The 21003-nt window shown below is 40.0% G+C and overlaps 1 protein-coding gene across 1 annotated transcript in view; it reads right to left on the reverse strand.

Moving 5' to 3' along the window:
* TRPM3 (transient receptor potential cation channel subfamily M member 3) overlaps nucleotides 1–21003 on the reverse strand; it is a 256280-nt gene that overhangs the window by 37919 nt on the left and 197358 nt on the right. The window contains exons 13-19 of the mRNA XM_065661504.1: nucleotides 16602–16742; nucleotides 15223–15252; nucleotides 13804–14093; nucleotides 12711–12939; nucleotides 10181–10348; nucleotides 9117–9242; nucleotides 1520–1660 (exon numbers count right to left, since the gene is read on the reverse strand). Of these exons, the coding sequence (XP_065517576.1) occupies nucleotides 1520–1660; nucleotides 9117–9242; nucleotides 10181–10348; nucleotides 12711–12939; nucleotides 13804–14093; nucleotides 15223–15252; nucleotides 16602–16742 (1125 nt within the window). The remainder of the gene's footprint in view (nucleotides 1–1519; nucleotides 1661–9116; nucleotides 9243–10180; nucleotides 10349–12710; nucleotides 12940–13803; nucleotides 14094–15222; nucleotides 15253–16601; nucleotides 16743–21003) is intronic.

Raw genomic sequence — 21003 nt, forward strand, 5'->3', positions numbered from 1 at the left:
GCTGTCCATGACAGTTTAGTCTCTGTTGATGAAAGTTTTTCCTGCTGTCTGTAGACATATTGCCTTGATCTCAGCAAACCAATCTTTCTTATAAGAAGGATGTGTTCTTTGTGATTTGCCGTGCATTCAGCAGAATGCTGGAAAATATAACTGTGAATGACCACCTGAAATCTTCTGGCCAGTTCCATGGTGCTGAAATGGGATTAACTACAGTGTACCATAGTGGACACACGTTTTTATAAGACAGACTTAGAAATCACTAATAATTGAAACTCTACCATCTCTTTACACAGTGTATGACAGTACCTGTCAGAAGAGTTAGAAGCTGTTTCCTAACATTCTACCTAGAACTGCCTTGCTGCAATTTAAATCATTACTTCTTGTTCTATTTAGCAATGATTTGGAGATTATGCCATTTTGTTCCTCTCTGCAGCTACTTACTCCTATTTGAAAACTATTACATGCCTTCTGCAGACTTGTTTTTTCCTGAGAAAACAACCTTGCTTCCCTAAATCCTTCCCCTTAAGTCATGTTTTATAGACCTCCTGAAACATTTTTTCTTGTTCTTTTTTTGTGTTCTTCAAACCATGCCTGTCACATGATGCAGGAGCTGAACTGGGACTCCTAGACTGAAAGGATTACTTTCAGTGTTCATTTTACTTTTTGATATCATCCTTCTAAATTCTAGTGCAATTTAATAACTAATTTCTACTCCATCACCCCAGCTTTGAATGAAGATATCAAATATCAGAAAGCACCTGATGTAGGAGAGATGGTAATGGAAATCTTTCCAATCCTTGCTTCCAGCTTGATAGTGAAGGACTAATTGCCAAAATACTTTGTATCCACATAGTAACTTTAATAAAGCAGTTATTAATTTATTTGTGAGAATACCCTGTAAAGTTTTTGCCACTGTCTTACTTTAGTAAAAATATATGACTTTTTTTTAACCCTGCTCCATCTGCAAGATCTGTTTCTTTATAATACAAGGAGATTACACTGATTTGATATAATTTGTCCCAGGAAAATATACAATAACTGCTATTCATGTCTCTGTTATCTTGTTGGTATTTACACAAACACTCTCTGAGAGACACTCTGCAGACTAGTCAAAACAGAACAAAGGAAAAATATGTTCCAAGGAAACAGATATGCTCTATCTGCTTCTTGTTTCCATCAATTATTATACAATTTGACACCCTGATTCAATCCAGCCTTCCACTGGACTTACTAATGGGAGCTCTCTCCTATTGGGAATTCTCTTACAGGGAATTTTTTGGGAGCAGCAAATTGCCTTATTGTTGTGTTTGAAGAAAAACACACAAAGCCATTCAAATTTTAACCATTAGGCAGGTTTGCAAGTGCTAGCTGGCCTTCACAAAAGGTTTTTATTAGACTATTTACGGGTAAGCCCTCCAATGCACACAGATGTAGGCTTTCAATGAAACACACAAGATGACCTTAATCCACTTTCCATATTTGTCCAAAGAGCAGTAATACAACAGGAAAGATTTCTTACTGTGTAAAACCAAAATTTAACAATAGGAGCATTGTAGAACTCATAAATCTTTCTTCCAACAGGGATCAGTCTGTGCCTGCTCTGAACTTCCTCTTCCTCTTTCTTTCTTGAGGACTCTCCATTCCCTCGTCCCAGCATTGCCTACAAGAAAGAACATTTTTGTATTTTTCTTTGTGAAAAACAAACAAAGCTTTTACATCGCCTTTTTCTTTTTTTTTTTTTTTTATAAAATTAATTTTAATATGAAACTATTCAAAACTTCTGTGATTTCTTGATCTTTAGACAGAACTAGGTGACCATAGCCAGGTGTAAAATGCTTTGTTCTCAAATTATCTTTCATTGCAGGGAAGCTTCTGTTTTAATACTTTGTAAATTGAAATACCAATGCCTTGGCATCATCTGTCAGCATCTGAGTGCAATCCTTGACTGATGAACAGAAAATAAGATGCAGAGAACATTGCTCCTTTTTGCTATATGGATAACAAAAATTTTACCTGACAGCAGCTTTTTGTGGTGTACTTCTACACAGTAAACAGATGCAGACAGAAAACAGATAAGTTTTGGTTTTAAGCAAAGAGAAGCTCGTAAGGCTGAGACTGAGAGAGAACAACAGGGGGAAAGATGAGTTGGCAATTGCTGGGTTGGAAGCAATGAAGCCAGTGACTTTCTATGTTGATCACTGGATCTGTTACGGGTGACGATACCACAGGGAGCTTGACATGAATGTAGAGGACCAACCAGTAGAGTTCACTGCAACAGTTTCTTGGTCTGAAAGATCCTTTTACATGATAGTAGCTTTTTCCATAATGAAGTTCCAGACTGCTCGTGCACTGACTCTGCTGGGTTTGATCTTACTGTTAGTGTCGTGATTCAGACCCACTAGAGAGCTATGCTGAGCTCCAGAAACATGTACTTAAGAAGTCCTCAGCTATAAATGCAAACCAAACAGGCAAAAGATGGTGATGTTTTGTTTACTCTTAACTTTATGGTCAGCTGCAGAGAGATGGAACATATGGCTAAACTATATACTCACTGAAGTTAAAGCTTAAAAGCTGTTCCTTTTTATTTAGAGTACATCATGATCTATTAAATGTTCTTTCTGAAAGCAATTTTTTTGTGTGAATAGTAGACTAAGAGTAGATTTTAGGCCACTGTACCCTGACCAAGTTCTTACTACTTAGTTTGTGCAGCATCTATAGATTGTAACACTTTTGCACATGAAAGCAATTGCAAGAGTTGATATGCAACTGTCCTAAGTATGCAGTGATTGAACAATAATACTTTTACTTACATGCTTCTATAATGTTTTTCTACAGGTAGATCAAAGCACTTTCATACTTATATGTTAACTGAAGCAAACTTTCACCACCCCTGAAGATAACGTTCTCATCTGCAACTTAAAAATGTGGAAAACTAAGCCTGTAAAGAACAATGAGATTCCAGGCATATTGTCTTTCAATGAAGAGGTCTTTTATCTATCTCTGTGCTTTCTGATTCAACAGGATGTTCAGCACATACTTAATCAGCTTCAGGTGAGCTACTTGTTCTGGTTCTAGTGCTCTGCAGGAACAGGAATGGGCTTCTCATATCTTTCAAAGTAAGAATTATAGTCTTTTCTTTCTTTTTGTAGACCTATTGTGGAGCTATTCATATAGGGTTTTGGACCTGTAAAATAGTAATTTGTAATGATAAACTGATGAACTATATTTTTTTTTCTTTCTTTCAGTCAGTGTGGATAATATAACATGAGGACTGTGTAGGGCCCTAGATGGCTTTTGCCTAATATTTCTCACTTGTTTCATTTATGCAGTTAGTTTTTTCCTCTGGTATTAGTACTTTCCATGTTGTCCCTTATATTCTTGAAGTCGACTTCACACAGATGTTGCCCTGCACATTTTTAATAAAATAGAATAAATATTCAGGACACAAGTACACTGTACTGAAACTAGCCTGCTGAGACCCTCTTAAAACCGTAGCCTGCTTTGATGAAGTTACGTATTTCCTTTACCTATTTATGCCTGCAGATTCGCTGTTAATTTTTTAAAATTTAGATAAAAATGCAGATTTAAAAATTAAATATAATACCTCCTGATGGTTCTCACAGATTATATAAACCCCCTTAAATTCCACCAAGAATTTCATAATACTCAAAGAAGATGAAGTCCGCCATTAAGCAGAAGAGAAAGGTTCTTACTAGGTAAGCAGATAGTCTGCAAGAACATGAGACTTACTGAATATGACTATAGTAGCAGAGATTACACAACCATAGCAGAACCCCAGGTATCACTTCCTGAATTCTACAAAACCAACCCCTGATCTATAGCATGGATTGTTTATTTTAGGAAAAAAAGTGGAATATGATCTAAATGCTTTGGGAAAATTATAGCCGAAGAAGGTATTAATTTTTTTGCTTCACTCTTCCTCCTGATGCTGTTTTACAGAAAGCTGCCATCTGATGCCACAGTTTTCCATAGCTTTTCCCAAGGCTTTGTCTCTGCTGTCCTCTGGTGCTCAAGAATTTTGCAGCAGAGTTAAAGTGAATGCTGGCAGCTTTAACAAATGAGCACTGCTGTGCTTTAGTCAAAGGGATTATTTCACAGAGTTTAAATCCTTCACAATTTAATAAATTCACTAATTCTGAGATAACCCTTAGATCTCACTGGAGTCGGTGAGTTGTAGATGTTTTTAGGATACTGCTCCTTTGGTACCTGGATTTCTGGTTTAGCTCATGAATGCTGATTTCCTGTTTGCTATCGCTTTCTTGTTGATAATGATGCTGTAATTTTATCTTGTTACAATTATTTTTGAATTAAATCTATCAAGCAATACTAACCTCTCCCCTCCTCCATGCTACAGATGGGGAATCGCTCTGAGCTGGCTGGGGATTAATTTGACCTGATGTCCTGACTGTTAATTATATCACAGTATTAATAAACTGAAAAGCCTCCCCACTAGAAACATACAGAAATAACCTAACTGACTGTGTTAACAGAATAGCTGCAATGCCAAATGTGAACAAATGTGTTTTCCCTTGGAGCGGGAAGCGGTAGGGTGGGAATGACTCAAGACACTGTTCTGTGTGGGCGGCATCTCTTTCTCTAATACACAATTTTGTCCATGATTCACCATGAGTCATGCGAGGTAAGCCTGACAGCAGCTCAACTACGTTGTAAAGTACAGTACAACAGCATCATTTTAGCCTGAGGGGATTGACGTGTGCATAGTTTTTCATGGAGATTTTTCTAATCAGGGTTCTGGTTTGGTGTTTGTTTGCTTATTTATTTATTTATCTATTAATTTCCTCCAGATTTTGGTTTATGCAATTAAGGACTGTTCACTGCTCACTGATAGGGAACCAGGACAGTTTGGGGTTGTGCATTTTTGCATTAATATATGCTAATGATCACATTACATACTATTTATAATTAAATAACAGGAATTTCAGTCCTGCTAGAATGATCATAGGATCCTCAAATTTTATAGTTAGTGAAATCTAAGTGCTACATGTTATGGTTTAGATCCAGTCACTAGCTAAGCACAATGCAGCAACTTGCTCATGTCCTCCTTCCTTCCCTCAGGTGGGATGGGGAGGAGAATCGAAAGTATGTAAAACCCATGGGCTGAGATAAGACACAGCTGAAACCAGGACATACATATAAGCTTACTCCATATCCACACAGAGGTAGCGTGGAAACAGTACATAGTTGGGTATATACATATATATACACACACACCTCTGCACACCCTATTGTATCTTAAGCTCTACAAGGACATGCTGCCTCTAGGATTACTGTTCTCCTCCTTGAAATACTGGTAGGGGAAAAGGTTTAATGCCTTTGAGTTATAGGTGTGCAAAACTGGATTTTGCATGTGCTCAGTGGTTTTTTAAGCCTCAGAAGAGCAGGGCTAAAGCACTAAGAGCTCAGTCCTGGCTGCTGAGCATGGCAAATGGCAGTTGTGTGGTGGCAGTATGGGAGGTTTCCAAAACCCCTGGAGAAACAGAGGGAGATCCCTCCTTACAGAGAGTGCCAGCACTTCTGCCTCATGACCACTGGCAATGTCTGCTGCTGCTGTTTTCCAGATGAGCTGAAGGGCTGTTTTCCTCCTGGCCTGAGAGATGTTGTGAGCACCATCCTCCAACAGCGGGGGTGAGATGGGCCAGGGGCTCAAGGATACTAGCCTTCAACCTTTCCTACCCTAAGAACTGTATTTTTAGTGATGTAAGATTTGGTTAGTCCTTGTCATGGAGAAAAAGCCATACATACATATGACAGATGAGATAACGTGAGCCTAGAGGCCACAAAACTAGCTTTGCTGTTGCTGAAAAGTCCAAACTCAAGTGCAAACTTCCTATTCAATGTGAAAAATTGGAACAAAATGAGAAAAACAAAAACTGAAACATCTTCTAAAGGACTTAGATGAGTTATTCTGTGTTCAGAAACAAGTCTGTTTACCAGGGAACTCAAATATCTGAACAATAAGGCACTGCATAGGGATAATGATGCTCCTATTCATGGCTTCCAGAATCAGTGTTATTTTGGGAGAAAGGTAGACTGCAGGGGTTTTTGACTCACCTAGAATTCAGCAACTAATTAAGGACCCGATCAGGCCTGTACAAATACAAGATGTCTCTGGCCAATAGCTTTAGTGCCCTTCTACTCCTGAATGTCTAATATTCAGGATTAATGACTGGCAGCTCCATGGATAAATTGCAGGTAGTTCCTTGGTGCTGAGGGAACACTGATCACAGCAGTATTCAAGCATGCTCCAGCTGGAGCCCAGTAACGAGTGGTGTCCCTAGGGACCAGTGTTGGGACCGGTCTTGTTCGACATCTTTGTCAGTGACATGGACAGTGGGATTGAGTGTGCCCTCAGTAAGTTTGCCAATGACACCAAGCTGTGTGGTGCACCAGTTGATATGCTGGAGGGAAGGGATGCCATCCAGAGGGACCTTGACACGCTTGTAAGGTGGGCTGATGCCAACCTTATGAAGTTCAACCATGACAAGCGCAAGGTCCTACACCTGGGTCGGAGCAATCCCAGGCACAGCTACAGGTTGGTTAGAGAAGAGATTCAGAGCGGCCCTGCGGAGAAGGACTTGGGGGTGTTGGTCGATGAGAAAATGAACATAAGCTGGCTTCAGTGTGCGCTCGCAGCCCACAAAGCCAACCGTATCCTGGGCTGCATCAAAAGGAGCGTGACCAGCAGGGCAAAGGAGGTGATCCTGCCCCTCTACTCTGCTCCTGTGAGACCTCACTTGGAGTACTGTGTGCAGTTCTGGTGTCCTCAACATGAAAAGGACATGGAACTGTTGGAACAAGTCCAGAGGATGATCAGGGGACTGGAGCACCTCCTATATGAAGACAGGCTGAGAAAGTTGGGGCTGTTCAGCCTGGAGAAGAGAAGGCTGCGTGGGGACCTCATAGCAGCCTTCCAGTACCTGAAGGGGGCCTATAGGGATACTGGGGAGGGAATCTTCATCAGGGACTGTAGTGACAGGACAAGGGGTAACGGGTTAAACTTTAAACAGGGGAAGTTTAGATTGCATATAAGGAAGAAGTTCTTTCCTGTTAGGGTGGTGAGGCACTGGAATGGGTTGCCCAGGGAAGCTGTGAATGCTCCATCCCTGGCAGTGTTCAAGGCCAGGCTGCACAGAGCCTTGGGTGACATGGTTTAGTGTGAGGTGTCCCTGCCCATGGCACGGGGGTTAGAACTTGATGGTCCTAAGGTCCTTTCCAACCCTAACTATTCTATGATTCTATGTTTCTGTGGGTAGCTGTTGTAAGGGAAGTCTGTTGCCTAGCATCTAGGTGTTACAGAAATGTGTGCCCAGCCGTCATATATCTGTTATGAAGTTAAAAGCAGGTGCGAGTAACAAGTAGTTTACAGTGAATAAACATTACATCTTTATAGTATATCCAAATGTTCAGCTACCCACCAGATCATTTGAGAGGAGCATAAAACAAACACATACTTGCATGAAAATGCACCCCTACACAGACTTGCTTCACTGTTGCTACAGTCTCTGTGATCACCTTATTCTGCACAAATGAGGTGTAAAACAGCACAAAAATTGTTGTGGCCCTGCATCTCATCCACTCTGCATAAGTGCAGAGGAAGAAACTGTCTCTTTTGGCCTGTCAGTAATCACCTAGGCTTAGCAGTGCAGGACACACAAGACTTCATAAGAAATCAATGAACAGGCCTTGACTAGATCTGATCTCTTTACTCAGCAGTAGTTAAAAAGTTGCATATGGGCATAATATTATAGGAATACAGAGACTTGAGAAGTATTCTATGGGAATGATGAGAAACAGAGTTAGGCAGATTTTTTGGATGATACATAATTTGTCAGAAATGGACTTCTGACACTGACCAAAAAGAGCTTTAGTTTGATTTTGTTTAAGTTTTAAGCTGAACAAAGCTCAGAAACCTAAACCATGGAAAAAAATTATAAATATTTGAAACAAACATGTGCAAGTGAAGTAAATGAATAAAATAAACTGAAGTAATCATTTTTAAAATAAACTATTTGTTTGTCCTGAAAGGAAAAAATGTGAAGAAAAATAGGTGGGTAATTCCATATACAATAGTTGCAAACAGTGTTTAGGCAGAGTGATTGATCTATTGTCCCAGAGTTCAGCAACTGATCAAACATCTGTGATATCATATCCCAATCAATTATTAATGTTAATGAACTATGAATAAGGTAAATTTAAGTGTGTCTAAAGGGAAATTTCACAGAGAAACTTTCCGAAGAGTCTTGCAGGCATCATCTTAGCAGTGGAGAAGAGACCCAACCTAACCTATGCCAGACCATTTGACTAAGGCTGGAACAATGCACAACTTCAGTCTAAAATTATTTGCTTCTATCTAAAACATGTCAGGTAGGAATACTCTCCCTGACATGGTACCTGAAGGTGACTAAATGTAACTGGCAATGGCATCTAACCACAGAAATATGTGCAAAGCGTTCTTTGCTAGCAACAAACCATCTCTCCTTACCACTGAAGGGCATCTGGGTGACGAAGCTGTGCAGTCCAAAAGTCCAGTACAGATTACAAACAGAAATATTAAGCCACCAGTAGTGTACCAAAGATATTGTTTCTAAACTTGCTGGTCTCCATAGAAACAGTTCTTATTTTACTGAAAATGCTGTAAGTGTCTGAAACTTCACTAGATTGACGCATCAAATTTGAAAGAGTTAAGGGCAGAGTCAATGACAGGGAAGAGCAATACGACTGTCAGCACATGGAAGGGAGAAAGGAAGGAACAGCTAAAGCTCATCTGGAAAAGCAGATCCAGTTCACACATAATTTTCTTGTAGCAGGAGTCAGAAGGTATATAGGAAACACAGCATTGTAGACAAGAAACCAGGAGCTGGGATAACTGCAGAAAGATGGAAATTACTTCCTTCCCAAATTTCTCCCCATTGCCAAGAAAAAGGCAGCTTGCAAAGTGCTTATTTGATCTGAATAGGCACTTCATAATTGGATCAGAAGCCAGAGATAGTAAACTGCAATTAGTAGCTAATGAGAGGAGAATGCCCATTGCTGCTATTCTGGCTTCTGGTGCTTCCCAACAGCCAGGTTCTTGCCTGCAAATGAGTCCTGTAGGTGGGTCTTGTGGGCTGCTCCTTCGGCTTGCCTGCATATTGGGTCCTGTAGGCAGGTCCTTCTGCCTGCCTGCAGACGGGGTCCTGTGGGCAGCTCCTGCTGTTTGCCTGTGGGAAACAGTCTAGGTTTTTGGGTTTTTTTTTAACTTAAAAAAAAAAAAAAAAAAAAAAAATTAACCAGGAAAATCTTTTTTTCTTCCATGCCTCTATTCTGATGTTAACCAACTGGGGTTGAGTTTTAAGCCTTTCAAAGACACCACGAACCAAACTAAGCTAAGGCAGGTCTGATGATAGCTCATATGATAATTGCCTAAATTAAAAAGTGTCAACTGAGCCTGAGATCAAGAGACTAGAAGTAAATGACTTGCATAGCTTTCAGAACTTTAGCTATTTGATTCTCTTTGTGGTGCAAATTATTCGTCTAAGGCTATGTTACTAATACAGCCAAGTCTTCCCTTTCACAATTCTGCTGAGCTGCAGAAGCTGCTATTAAGGGATGAGCTGTCTAGCTGCTCACAATGTCTTCAGTGGATTAAAAAATTCATGTGTGTAAGTATGAGAGGCAATGAATATAAATTCATAAAGAATTTTGAAACATGTTTTCATACTTTTCTTGCCTGTTTGCACACTTACGTCCCTTCAGTGAAGTTAATCAAAAGAAAAAAAAATAAAAATCTCTAGCTTCTACGAATCTTTGGACATTTCCACCCAAAAGTAGATTTAGCGGTATTCTTGTCTCCCAGAGAGGCCCACTCATCTATCATAGCTGAGTTCTTTCAATTCTGAAATCTCATTAATTCAGACAATGCGGTACTAAGTTGAATCAAAGTATGAGGATATTACATCACAGCATGATGCTTCAGCATCACCATGCACTGCTGCAACATCGAGGCACAATGAGGCCGTCTTGCCTGGTTGAGAAGGGAGTGTGAAGAGTGGTATCCTATCATCTGCTAAATTTAGCCATCAGATAGCCTGCAACACCCACAGAGGTGGGAATATCAAACTGACAGCACTGAGGCTGGTGATTTATTGTTGACACTTACGGTGAGTTCCATGTCCTCCTCCTCTTTTTCTTTCACTGGTTTCTCTGGCTCCTCTGGCTCCTTCTCTTGGAGATGGATCTCATTGGCTTGGGTCATGTAAGGCATATCATCTTTGTTCTTGAACTCCAAGCTGAGGATTGAAGGAGGAAGTAGAATTCCTAGAATTACCTAAAGCAATAATAATGATAATAATAATCACCTCAGCAAACAAATTACAATCATGATAGTTAGCATCAAAAGGAACAAACACCTCAGGACATTCAGGAAAAGGAAGATACGTGCGCACATGAGTTTCTATGACAATTGAGTTTATCACTTGGGGTAAAGTTATCAGAAGTCCACAGTGAAACAAAGCCTGTGACTTCTCTTAGCATTGCTGTGCATGCTATGGCAAATTGCCTCTCTTGAACACTTCTTTTATTTGCTTCCTCATCTGATGCATATTATTACATACCAGAATATATTTACAAAATATTACATAAAGTCAGCTGTAGGTGGGAGCATGGGGATGTTCAGACCTTGGACCTGAAAATTTCTGCATTTTACACAATAGACAATATCGGTGTAAATGACACACAAGCAATATTAATTTCTACAGAGTGGGTTAATAGGTCTCAAGGTCTCTGTGTCCATATACTTAATTCACACAGGTAGTCAAGGTTTAAGTGTGTGCAGATCTGAGGAGATAAGGAAAAGCCAGCAATAGCATATGCTGATGTGCTTAGCTATGCAGTCCTCTTAGATTTTGCTTCAGTAACCTAGCAGATGTGTAATGCTCCTGTTAATGCCAGCTCATTCTTTTCTGCCTTTCCTCTCTCATGATGTGGGGGTGAAGAAACCATTGTTACCTTGAGTGGATATATGCAATGAATGATGCTTGGAGTTAAAACAGTAGCATAACTGAAAAGATATGATAATAATATAAAAAGTAGCTTGTCTGTATTCACAAGCACAATAGCTTTCCCTGGTTTTGCTGTAATCTCATGAAAAATTATTTTGTTATAAATCTCTCCCTAAATGACAGTGAAACCATGTAGTTAGCTTGTTGGCAGGTCAGAGACAATGACTGCTTGTGCTCATCATATCGACAGACAGCATGTGTGTTGTTGTAACCATCCAATTGAGATTCTGCAATTAGGAGCAGTTAGCATATAGGAACACTGTGCCCTACCTTGGAAGAGCTGCCTGCACTGCTCCTGAACTTGGCTTGTCACAGAAGGGTGAGGTGGCTACAGGCAGACCTGGCTTCCCAGAGAGGCTATTTTTAAGAACAGTCTGGATTAGCAATTGCCTCTCCCCCTCCCACTGGTGCTATATATCCCCAGTGAGACTCTAAAGAATCACATTAATCCATTTGCCAGTTTCAGCATGAGAAAATTGTCTATGGGAAATAAATCATTACTCATGCTTGCAAATTTATTTGCCATGCTGCCTCTTGCTCATATAGCTTGTAGACTGCTTTAGCTTTAAACAGGCCCTGCTAATGAACTTCAGTGAAACCACAAGCTAAAAGCTGAGTAAGGGACCCTTGCGAAGCCCTGATGTTACAAGAAGCTGAAAGGAAACAGAGTCTGTTACCTTTGGTTATTCTTTGTGAAAGAAAGGTCTATATTTTATGGCTTAAAAGATGCATGCTGCAAAGAAGAAAGCATGCAGTTGGAAATGTACTGCTGCACTAATCCTCATCTACCCAAGCTGAGTATCTGCAAAGCCAAGCACTGAACAATGAAGCAATCCCCCTGAAGGGCCCATGGGTCAAGTCAGAAAAATAGGAGGTAAAGATGTCTCCAAATGTGAAAATGCCTTCTATCAATAAGCAGAACAATAGTTATACACAGTTCTGCAGGAGTATGATGAGAAAGTTATCAGCCACTTATTCACTACCTCCGTTGGATTAGACCTAGTACAATGACAGTGCATATATTCATAAACATTCTCACCATTACTGAACATCTTTTCATATTGCAAGACAGCCGGGCAGTTGCCACTTTTTACACACTTGGTTAATGCAGGAGAGAGAACCACTTGATGAAAATATTTCTCAGTCATCTGGGAGGAAAAGGCATGTGCTGGTCATGTACTGACTGGTGAGTATTTTGGTGAAGGTGAAAGATACCAGTCCTTGGACACAAATTTCTCTCACAGAATTTACCTAACTCTGTTAGCAGTTTTGCTACCTGTAGAAGTAAAGCTTAAACAGCTTTGAAAATGGAATTATTCTCTAGATACTCTAAGATAGTTCCTTCAGGTCAGTCATTAGAAAGACTGGCAGGGGACTGCAAGAAAATTTGTACTGGTTGCTTTGGCCTGCTCTGGGGAAGGCTGTCAAATCAGCACCTTTCACTAATGGTTAATTCACTTACACATCCTTTTTCTTTATGTATCTTTAAAATCCTTGGCTAACTCCTCAAGTCACCAGGCAGGGTGACATACTAATTCTGATAGCTCTCACTGTTACTAGAGGAGGCTCTGAAGATTACTTTCTTGCCATCTATGAGAACTGTTATTTTTATTTTAAAACAGTACTGACCTTTAGGCCAGAATTTTTGCGCATCCGGAGACGACCCATCCACATGTCTGTGAGTAGCATTTGGCTGCAAGTGTGAGCAATGAAGTCCCTGTGCTTGGCTGCCACTGCGAGCTGCAGGCATGTGGCGTTGCTCCAGTTCTTTAGCTCGTAGGTCAGCAGTTTCATTGCCAGTTGCTCATCCTGCTTGTATGACTGGTCCAACAGCTCCACTGCCAACTGGCCGAAGTCCCTGCAACAGAGGGACATTCGTTCATTCCCATTAACCCAAGCAGCCTGCTGCAGAAAATATCCCTCTACAACTGACAGCCTCTGCAAGGGAGGCATCACCTTCCATCATGCAAATCGTGATGTTGACTGTACACATGGAAACCCACATTTTCAAATGTGAGTGGTTAATGATAGGCATATAAATAAGTGCCCTGACTTAGCAGTGGTGAGCACCCACACCTACCAGCTGTCTGCTCCCACCTGCCTGCCCACCTTCTTGACAGTTCCTACTTGAAATCCTCTGGTTATCTGCAGCTTAGAGAACTGCTTCTGTACTACTTGCCTATGACTTAGTGGTCAAGTCTCCTGGAAAAAGGAGTGTCCAATACCCTTTTCTAAATTCTGTGTCTCAGACCTTTAACATCAGGAGAGATTACTGTGGAATCTAGTATCTTGGCTTGCTCACCTAAGCATGAGCTCTTGGTTAAATAACACTTCTGCCCAATATTATGTTCATTAGGATTTCAATAATTGTTCTGCCTGGGATGAATAAAGTATTGAAAAAGCACAGAGAAAGGTTGCAGCCTGACTCTTGGGGCCTCAGGAAGAACACATAGACAAAACAGGTATTTCACTGTCTTCTCATTTCAGAACTTATACTGCTAGCAGCTCTGCTTCTCTGTCTGACAGGCTGTTTAAAAGCCATTTAGATTTCCTCCAAAGGGACTGCATTTTTCCTAAATTAGAAATGAAAGCAAGGTAAAGATAAGCAAATTGCAGGCATGGTCAGAAGCCTCTCTCTCTCTCCTACCCCCCTCATACCACACCACACCCCCTTCCTTTTTTTTTTTTTAACCCAGGAAAGTGTACATGAAAGAAAATTCACCTGGAATTATGGTTCAGCTCTTGGGATATGTCATCCACCATGTCATTTTCTGATGCTTCGTGGGCCATAGCTTTGCAGAGTTTACAGGCCACCAGCGCTTTAGCCATAGCCTCTTCCCCATGTTGCCAAAAAAAGAGGGCCATCTTCTGACGCTTCATCAGTACAGCCCACACCATCAGCTCATGGAATGGGAAGGGGAAATGGTTGATCTCAGGGTCATCCAAATCAATATCTACTTCTTCTTCTCTTTTTCTGGTTGTTTTTCTCCCTCGCCGCAAAGGGACATCATCCTGTGAGAATTATGGAGAAATTTTTTTCACCAGTGAAGAAATTGAACCAATTCACACAGTGTATTGGAGTCAGTACCTGAGATGTCAAACATATTCCCTGCAGGCCAGACCCTTCATTTTTTTTGACAAAATATTTAAAATAGGAAAATAATAAAAAAAAGTATTGGTCCATGCACTGTAAAGGAGAAGTCAATAACCTCACACCTAAGTGAAAAAGAGCTTTGGACTATCACTGAACTGTTCTATCTTCCTACGCACACAGACCACAGTCACACAATACCCAGAGCCATTTTGGAAAAGCGATCATTAAAATAAAGCTAAGGCGGCACTCTAAAAATAACGTCTGTTGCAATGTATCTGCCTCGTTCCACCTCCAGAAAGTACATATCCAGGGGATGTTATGGTCTACTGAAGACTTCCTCCCTGCTTATTCTTGTGTTTTCTCCCTTTATCTTCTTAAAAGTTCTTAAAAGAATGGGAATCTCCTTTCACCATTCCATCCTGCCTTTGTACTGCATTTTTATCCCTCTTTCTCCATCACTTAGTTCTTTCTACTGCCTTTAGTTTTTTTCCCATTTTAGCCTATTGCTTTTATCAGATAAGCTGACCTATTCTGTGCTGCATCTGTGGACAGCAAAATGAAAGTTGTTGCACAAAGTAAATAAACAAGAAAACATGCTATCTCCTTGAAGCATGGGAGTAGCCTAAACTGTCAACAAAACTAATAGAAATTTGGTCCATGTAAAGATTTCTGCATCACTCTCCACACCTGCTTTGTTTCTCTGAACACGTTTCAAAGTTATATAGTTATCTGACTGGAACTCTGCTTGGCCTGACAGACTGAAACATTTTGTTTAATATTTGTGACAAGAAAAATGATCCATAGAGGGGGAAGAGCATTCTTTTCTGCTGTCTATCCACTGGAGTTTTATTAAGAAATGTTTCTTAATCTGACCCTTCCGTAAAAAAGTTATCTGGATGAAAAATACAATTTGTGTGGCACATTTCTCATACAAAACTTGAAAACAACTCTTGGTGCCTTCATTACAGTGAATTTAAACATTATCTTGATATAGTGTACATTTGTCAAAGAAGGAAAAGACATTAAGATTTATCACAGGTCGCCTACCTCCATTCCCAACAGTTTCAGGGCTTTTGGCTGTACAAAAAAGTTAGAAAAATGTTATTTCTCCCAGAAGGGTGATGAAAAATTACAACTATGTGTGTATACATATATACATACATGCATGTGTAAAATGATGTATAACATATAATACAGACTATATAATAGGTAATGTATAATATAGGTGATACATATGCAATGTAATGTAATATACATATATACATAAATCAAATAATTATATATATATTTAATTCAACCTTGAGTTTGATCCTATTCCACCAAAACACACAATATAAGACATACACCTTAGTTCAGGTACAATGTGGAAAAGAGGTAGGAATTACTGCTAATGCATGAATGGATTCCTCTGGATTACATCATTGTTTTGGCCATTCCCATGGCACATTTTTGTTGACTGCTGTGGAGCTCCTCCATATGCTGGTTAGAGATCTGTGAAATTGTTACTCAAATGCTTTTCTTGATGGAGTGACTAAGGGGAGGATGTCTCTCCCAGCAGCTAAAATTACTACCTTTCCTCTCAAAAGTGAGGAAAGTAGGGAAACAAGCCAAACCATTTCAGGTGTTTGGATCTAATTGTTTCACAGAGCTGTTGCTCTTTGTAGCCATTTAGGACAATATTCAGTGGTGTGCATTGCTAAACAGAGACAGGAAATGAAAATGTGAGGTAAAAGTAGGCAAAGAAGGAAGTACAGATCTTACTGGGAGCTGACAAGCAGATTTTCGTTCATGCTGGATTGGGTCCCTGGCATTATGGATGACAATAAATACAATTCTGTCTTATAACAGTAGCAAACTTACTTTGGATTCACAGTATTATAATTCATCAAACATAGAAACCACAAAAATACCGGAGGGTTTTTTTGCCAGGAGCCCAGTGACTCTGCTGGAGCCACATCCAGCCAATAAAGCCAATTCTGATTTATGTGTTTGCCCTGATACCTTCAGGTCACAGTCAAGAAGATGAGCCATGAGATAGGAAATGTATCTATCAAAACACAAGTTTTTCAAGTTTAACCTAGTTGCCTTATGGTGTAATTTGTACAGGTCAAAAGACTTGCCTTTCAAAAGCTGCAGTTACTGCTAATCACAGGTTTAGAGGCTGAGGAGACTGTTTTATGTCCTAACCACACCAGGGCAGCAGAACCTAATAATTTTTTCACTAAATTTGTAAGAAAATGTCTCTCGTACCAGTGGCTGCCTTGCAGTGTGCTGTGGTGAAACAGCTTCTATGTACATAATGGAAATGAATCTGTACACTGAATGCGTGTACACATACATCCCCCCAGCCCAGAACCGACTAAGAAGCTACAGTAAATCCTGTCAGTGGGTTCAGTCATACAGATGGCAAATAACTTGCTCCTTACCCTCTTGGGCCCAAATAAATTGTGGTACAGTGTTCTGAAACGCTTTCGGGTGTAATTGCAGCGATATGCTCCTCCCATCAGGTACTCTATCACCAAACCAATATCAATCAGACTTATCCGATAATCCGGAGGTAAATTTCCCTGCAATGAAAATAAGAAGGATGGTTGGGGAGGAGTAAATGCTTATTATTGCTGTTGTTAAATATACTTCATAATTATGTCAGAATAAAACAAATTAAAAACAGGAACGTGTTATTATGCTGGTTAATTAATTCACCTTAAAATAGATCCAACCGAACCCTGGATATTCTCGCTTGGAAAGAAGACACAGGTTAAATAAGAAGATGAAGAACTTGTTGGAAGTAACAGAAGACAATGTCAGTACACAGTACTCATATTCTTCAGCTGGGGAAACAAGGAACATGACTGCAGAACAAAAAGCATGAGGATCAGCACACTTGAAAGGTCAGGCACAGTTGCTCGACTCTAGTCCTGCAAGATAGCACCTTTTGTGCACCATCTGTTCCCCACAGCTCTTTCCTGGCATCTCATGTCTCTGCTGGCATCTCTTTGGACTGCCTTCTCTGTACTGCCAAGGCATGGTGAAGTGACATCACACAATATGATTTGTTCACATGGAATCAGTTTCTGCATGTGATCTTCCCATCCGGTCAGTGTTTCCTTCCCATGTTCCAGGGAAGGAAGGGCAGAGGGAAAGGGCTGTATTATCTACTGTAGAGAACTTACATAGGACATGAGTTATTATTATTGCTTGTTGCTAGAGGCAAGGAGAGTCTGTTAGCATTTTTTCTACAAATAAACACATATTTTTGCTTAAATTCCACATCTAGTAGGAGGAAATAATCTGTATGTATGAAAGTAAATACGAAAATTGTAATAAACAAAATACCTGTGGCTAATTCTTTGGGGTTTTATTCAAGAACTACAGGCATAGCAATTTTCCTAGATTGTCCCTCCTTGAAGTCCCAACATATTTTACTGAAAACCACTCTAAGCACAGTAATCTTGCTACCTAATTTCCAGCAGTGCCGAGGAAATTGCCTCCCAGGAGATGAATTGTCCTGTCATTAACAGGATCCTGGAAAAGTCATTTACATACTTGTTTTTCCATTTCTTTTCCTTTCTTATAGTTATGTTAAATATTATACATGTGTGTGTGTATGTATATATACACACACAATGTCTTCAGCATGCACCTTTTATTTTCAAGGGTAAGAATTATAAATATGTCCATGTCTTACTTCCCTCACATTGTGAACATCCTTGCACATATCTTCCTTCTCTCCACTGTAAAGCCTGAAAACAGCAACGGTAAGGCTGTGAGTCCTCTAATACTTACGGCTTGCAAGGCTTTGAAGAAAGCTCTCAGTAACAGATTGTCTCTTACTGCATACAAATCTGAGTCTGCCATTGAGTTAACTGGGCACTTCTATTCTCCAGAAGCAGTAAGCTACTGAGACATCTAGCAGGCCAGAACAACTTCAGGCTGGTCTGGTCTCACGGATGTGCTGGTGAAGTGCTCTTTGGGGATTTCTGGCGATGGAAGAACAAAACCCCAGCGTGGGCACACCTGCTCTTCTGTTCCCTGCCTTGGGAGTTCCACAAGGACAACTGACTGTTTACAGGAGAAAAGGGCTAATGGGAAGCGAATGCCCTCAAATTGAAGTTTGCCTCCTTCTCTACATCACTGCCTCTGAATTGTTTGGATGACCATCATGGTTCAACCATCAGTTCCCTACCAGAACAGAAGGCACGATTTGGCAAACTGTGAATAGGTCACCTAGATCTAGAGTTGTCATTAAGAACCCTGTAGATTTACAGATCCTTCTCTGTCTGGTATGTTGTGCAGGAGATGTGACTACAAATTAGAGGTGGAAAGAGAGGTAAATAAGACTTCTGTGAACCGCAAGCAGTAGCCTTAGAAAAAGAGAAGATTACTCTAGTAAAAAATTAACTTGTATAGCCAACATTGCAGAAGGACTAGGAAACTGTAATTGTTAGCTTTAAACTTTTCCAGTGCACTATAATAAAATGATCACATTTCCTATAATGATATACAGCACAGCTTACAGTTAGCCTGTAGCTCTTTTTATGTGGTCATCAAAAGATGGTTAGTTATTAGCACAGAGCAATTTTATGACTGTCATGTCTTGCTGGAAATATCTGCATATCTGCAGATATCTGCCTGGCTTCTCTGCAGATGTGCTTATTAGATTCAGAATAGAGAAATGCTAATGGAGAGCAGATGGCAACTGGTTCTGCAGAAGAGATGAAGTGGATGCAAAGATCTTCCTTCCTATTGTACTTCAGCCAGGAAGAGCAATGATTATTTTCCTCCCTGCTCACTACAGTACAAAGGGCACACTGAAAGGCTGAGGAAGGCGAGAGGGAGGTAGTGCTATGGTGTACCATGCCTAGCAATGGGCTGGGATTCAAAGGGACAGAAGATCAAACTAATTTAGTGACAAAAGATGATCTGCCAACTGTCTTTCAGCAATATCTCTTGGCATACCCGTTTGCGTTTGTGCTACTTTTTGGCTAATCTGGTGGATGGGATTTGCAGGAATGCATATTAGTTTATTTGAATGCTGTCATTTTTATTTTTGAACTGTTCAAGGAAAAATAATGTAAATCTAAAAATGAAATTGTTATTTTTATTCCCCCCCCCCCCAAAATATTCTTCTCTCTCCATAATGCTTAAGGCACTGACAGTTTTACTAGAACAAGGATGATGGCACTGCTAGAAGTGGGAGTTGTAGCTCTAAGACAGTGTTATAGTTCTTCAACAGACTCCTGCTGTCTTAATGTAAGTTACTAAAACTGAATGCTTTGATACTATTAAGTGGCAAAAAAACCCTTGAATAATTAAGATAGCACAACAGGCATCAGCATGTGTTAGCTTCTTGATGAAGTTTTGATTTCTAAAATTTCATAAAGGGACTTAGATAAAAATTTTCCAACACATTAACTTAAATAAAAGGTGCATCTAAACCTCCCACTGTAACACTGAAAGATTTTCCTAAAAAAGCCTCAGAAATTCACAGCAGAAATACACATTATAGACACACACATATGAATGGCTCCATGGTAACACACAATTACTTTTCCAAAGTGAGCAGTCTAGTAAAGCTAATCAGACCACCCTTGTGTGAGGAGTTACGCATGTGCCAAAGCACTTGCTGTATCAGCAGACACCTCAAATTACCCTGGCAGCGGTGAGTCTGCTTGTAAATGAAGTGCAGTGGTCCAAGTAGGCCAGAACCACTGCGAGAAGTAAAAAATTTGGATGGGCTAATTCTAGTACAGCTAAGGTGATGGAATGAAAGAGAAAGTTTGAATTTTGAGTATGATAGGTACCCTGGTTAATAACCAACTAACTTTCTATGTTCGGACAAGCTCTTCAGTGCTAATGCATTGTTCTTTTCCTGAAAAAACTTCAAGCTGCAGCTAACCACTTACAGTATTTTTTCACTTGAAGTGCATTTTTATATTCAGCAGGTATAAGCCTCTCATTTTGCATTCTGAGGAAAAGAGTACTTTCAAAATTCTCTGTATTGCTTGTTAGTTCTCTGAAAATGTAGCCAGACAGTGGCAGTCCAAACTAAACTTTGAAAACTTACATCACTCCAGGGTGGTATTAAGATACATTGATTATAGACAATTCTTGGATTAAAGAAAAAATGCATCTGTTAATTTCTACCGATTTTCATCAGCCAGCGGAGCTATGGGAGGAAGGATTTTCTAAAAACAACCTGTAGAGGGCAACCTCCACTTACAGACAGGATGTCCAAATGGTCAGGGTTTCTTTCTGCTTAGTCTGGATATATTGGTTTGTACCGTCTAGGGAAGGAAGTTAACCTATGTTAAGTTCTGTAACCTTGAGAGGGGATGTCGAAAAGGCCATGGTGTGAACGGTGCAGGCAGAACTGTCTCCGTATGTAGTTATAGAACAGAGAGGATCTAAAAGAGGTATGAGCACAGCTGTCTCTAAAGCAACTAAATTTACAGTCTAAAGCTGCAAATTCTTATAAGACTGTGTCTCCAGGCCTTCACAGTATGCTGCCCAGGCTAACAGTCTTCACAGCAATACTTGGATATCCAAAGAGAAAATTGTTGTCTTATATGTTTTTGTGTGTGCCTGTGTGCATGCGCACATATGTGTCTATAAGCTGCCACAAACAGGATGTGGTGACTCCTGAGATTCAAATTTTTGCTTTATTAAGCAGGTAGGGCGGTTCTCCAACAAACAAACAAACAAATTCCTAGTGATTTATATGACTATGTAACACAATAGTAATAAATTAAATAGTGCTTCTATAATTTGTAAGCATGCATTTTCTATTTGAGAATTCACACTGATGCAGACATAATTACTTTTTTT

This window comes from Lathamus discolor, chromosome Z (genome assembly GCF_037157495.1).
Source record: "Lathamus discolor isolate bLatDis1 chromosome Z, bLatDis1.hap1, whole genome shotgun sequence".
NCBI lineage: Eukaryota > Metazoa > Chordata > Aves > Psittaciformes > Psittacidae > Lathamus > Lathamus discolor.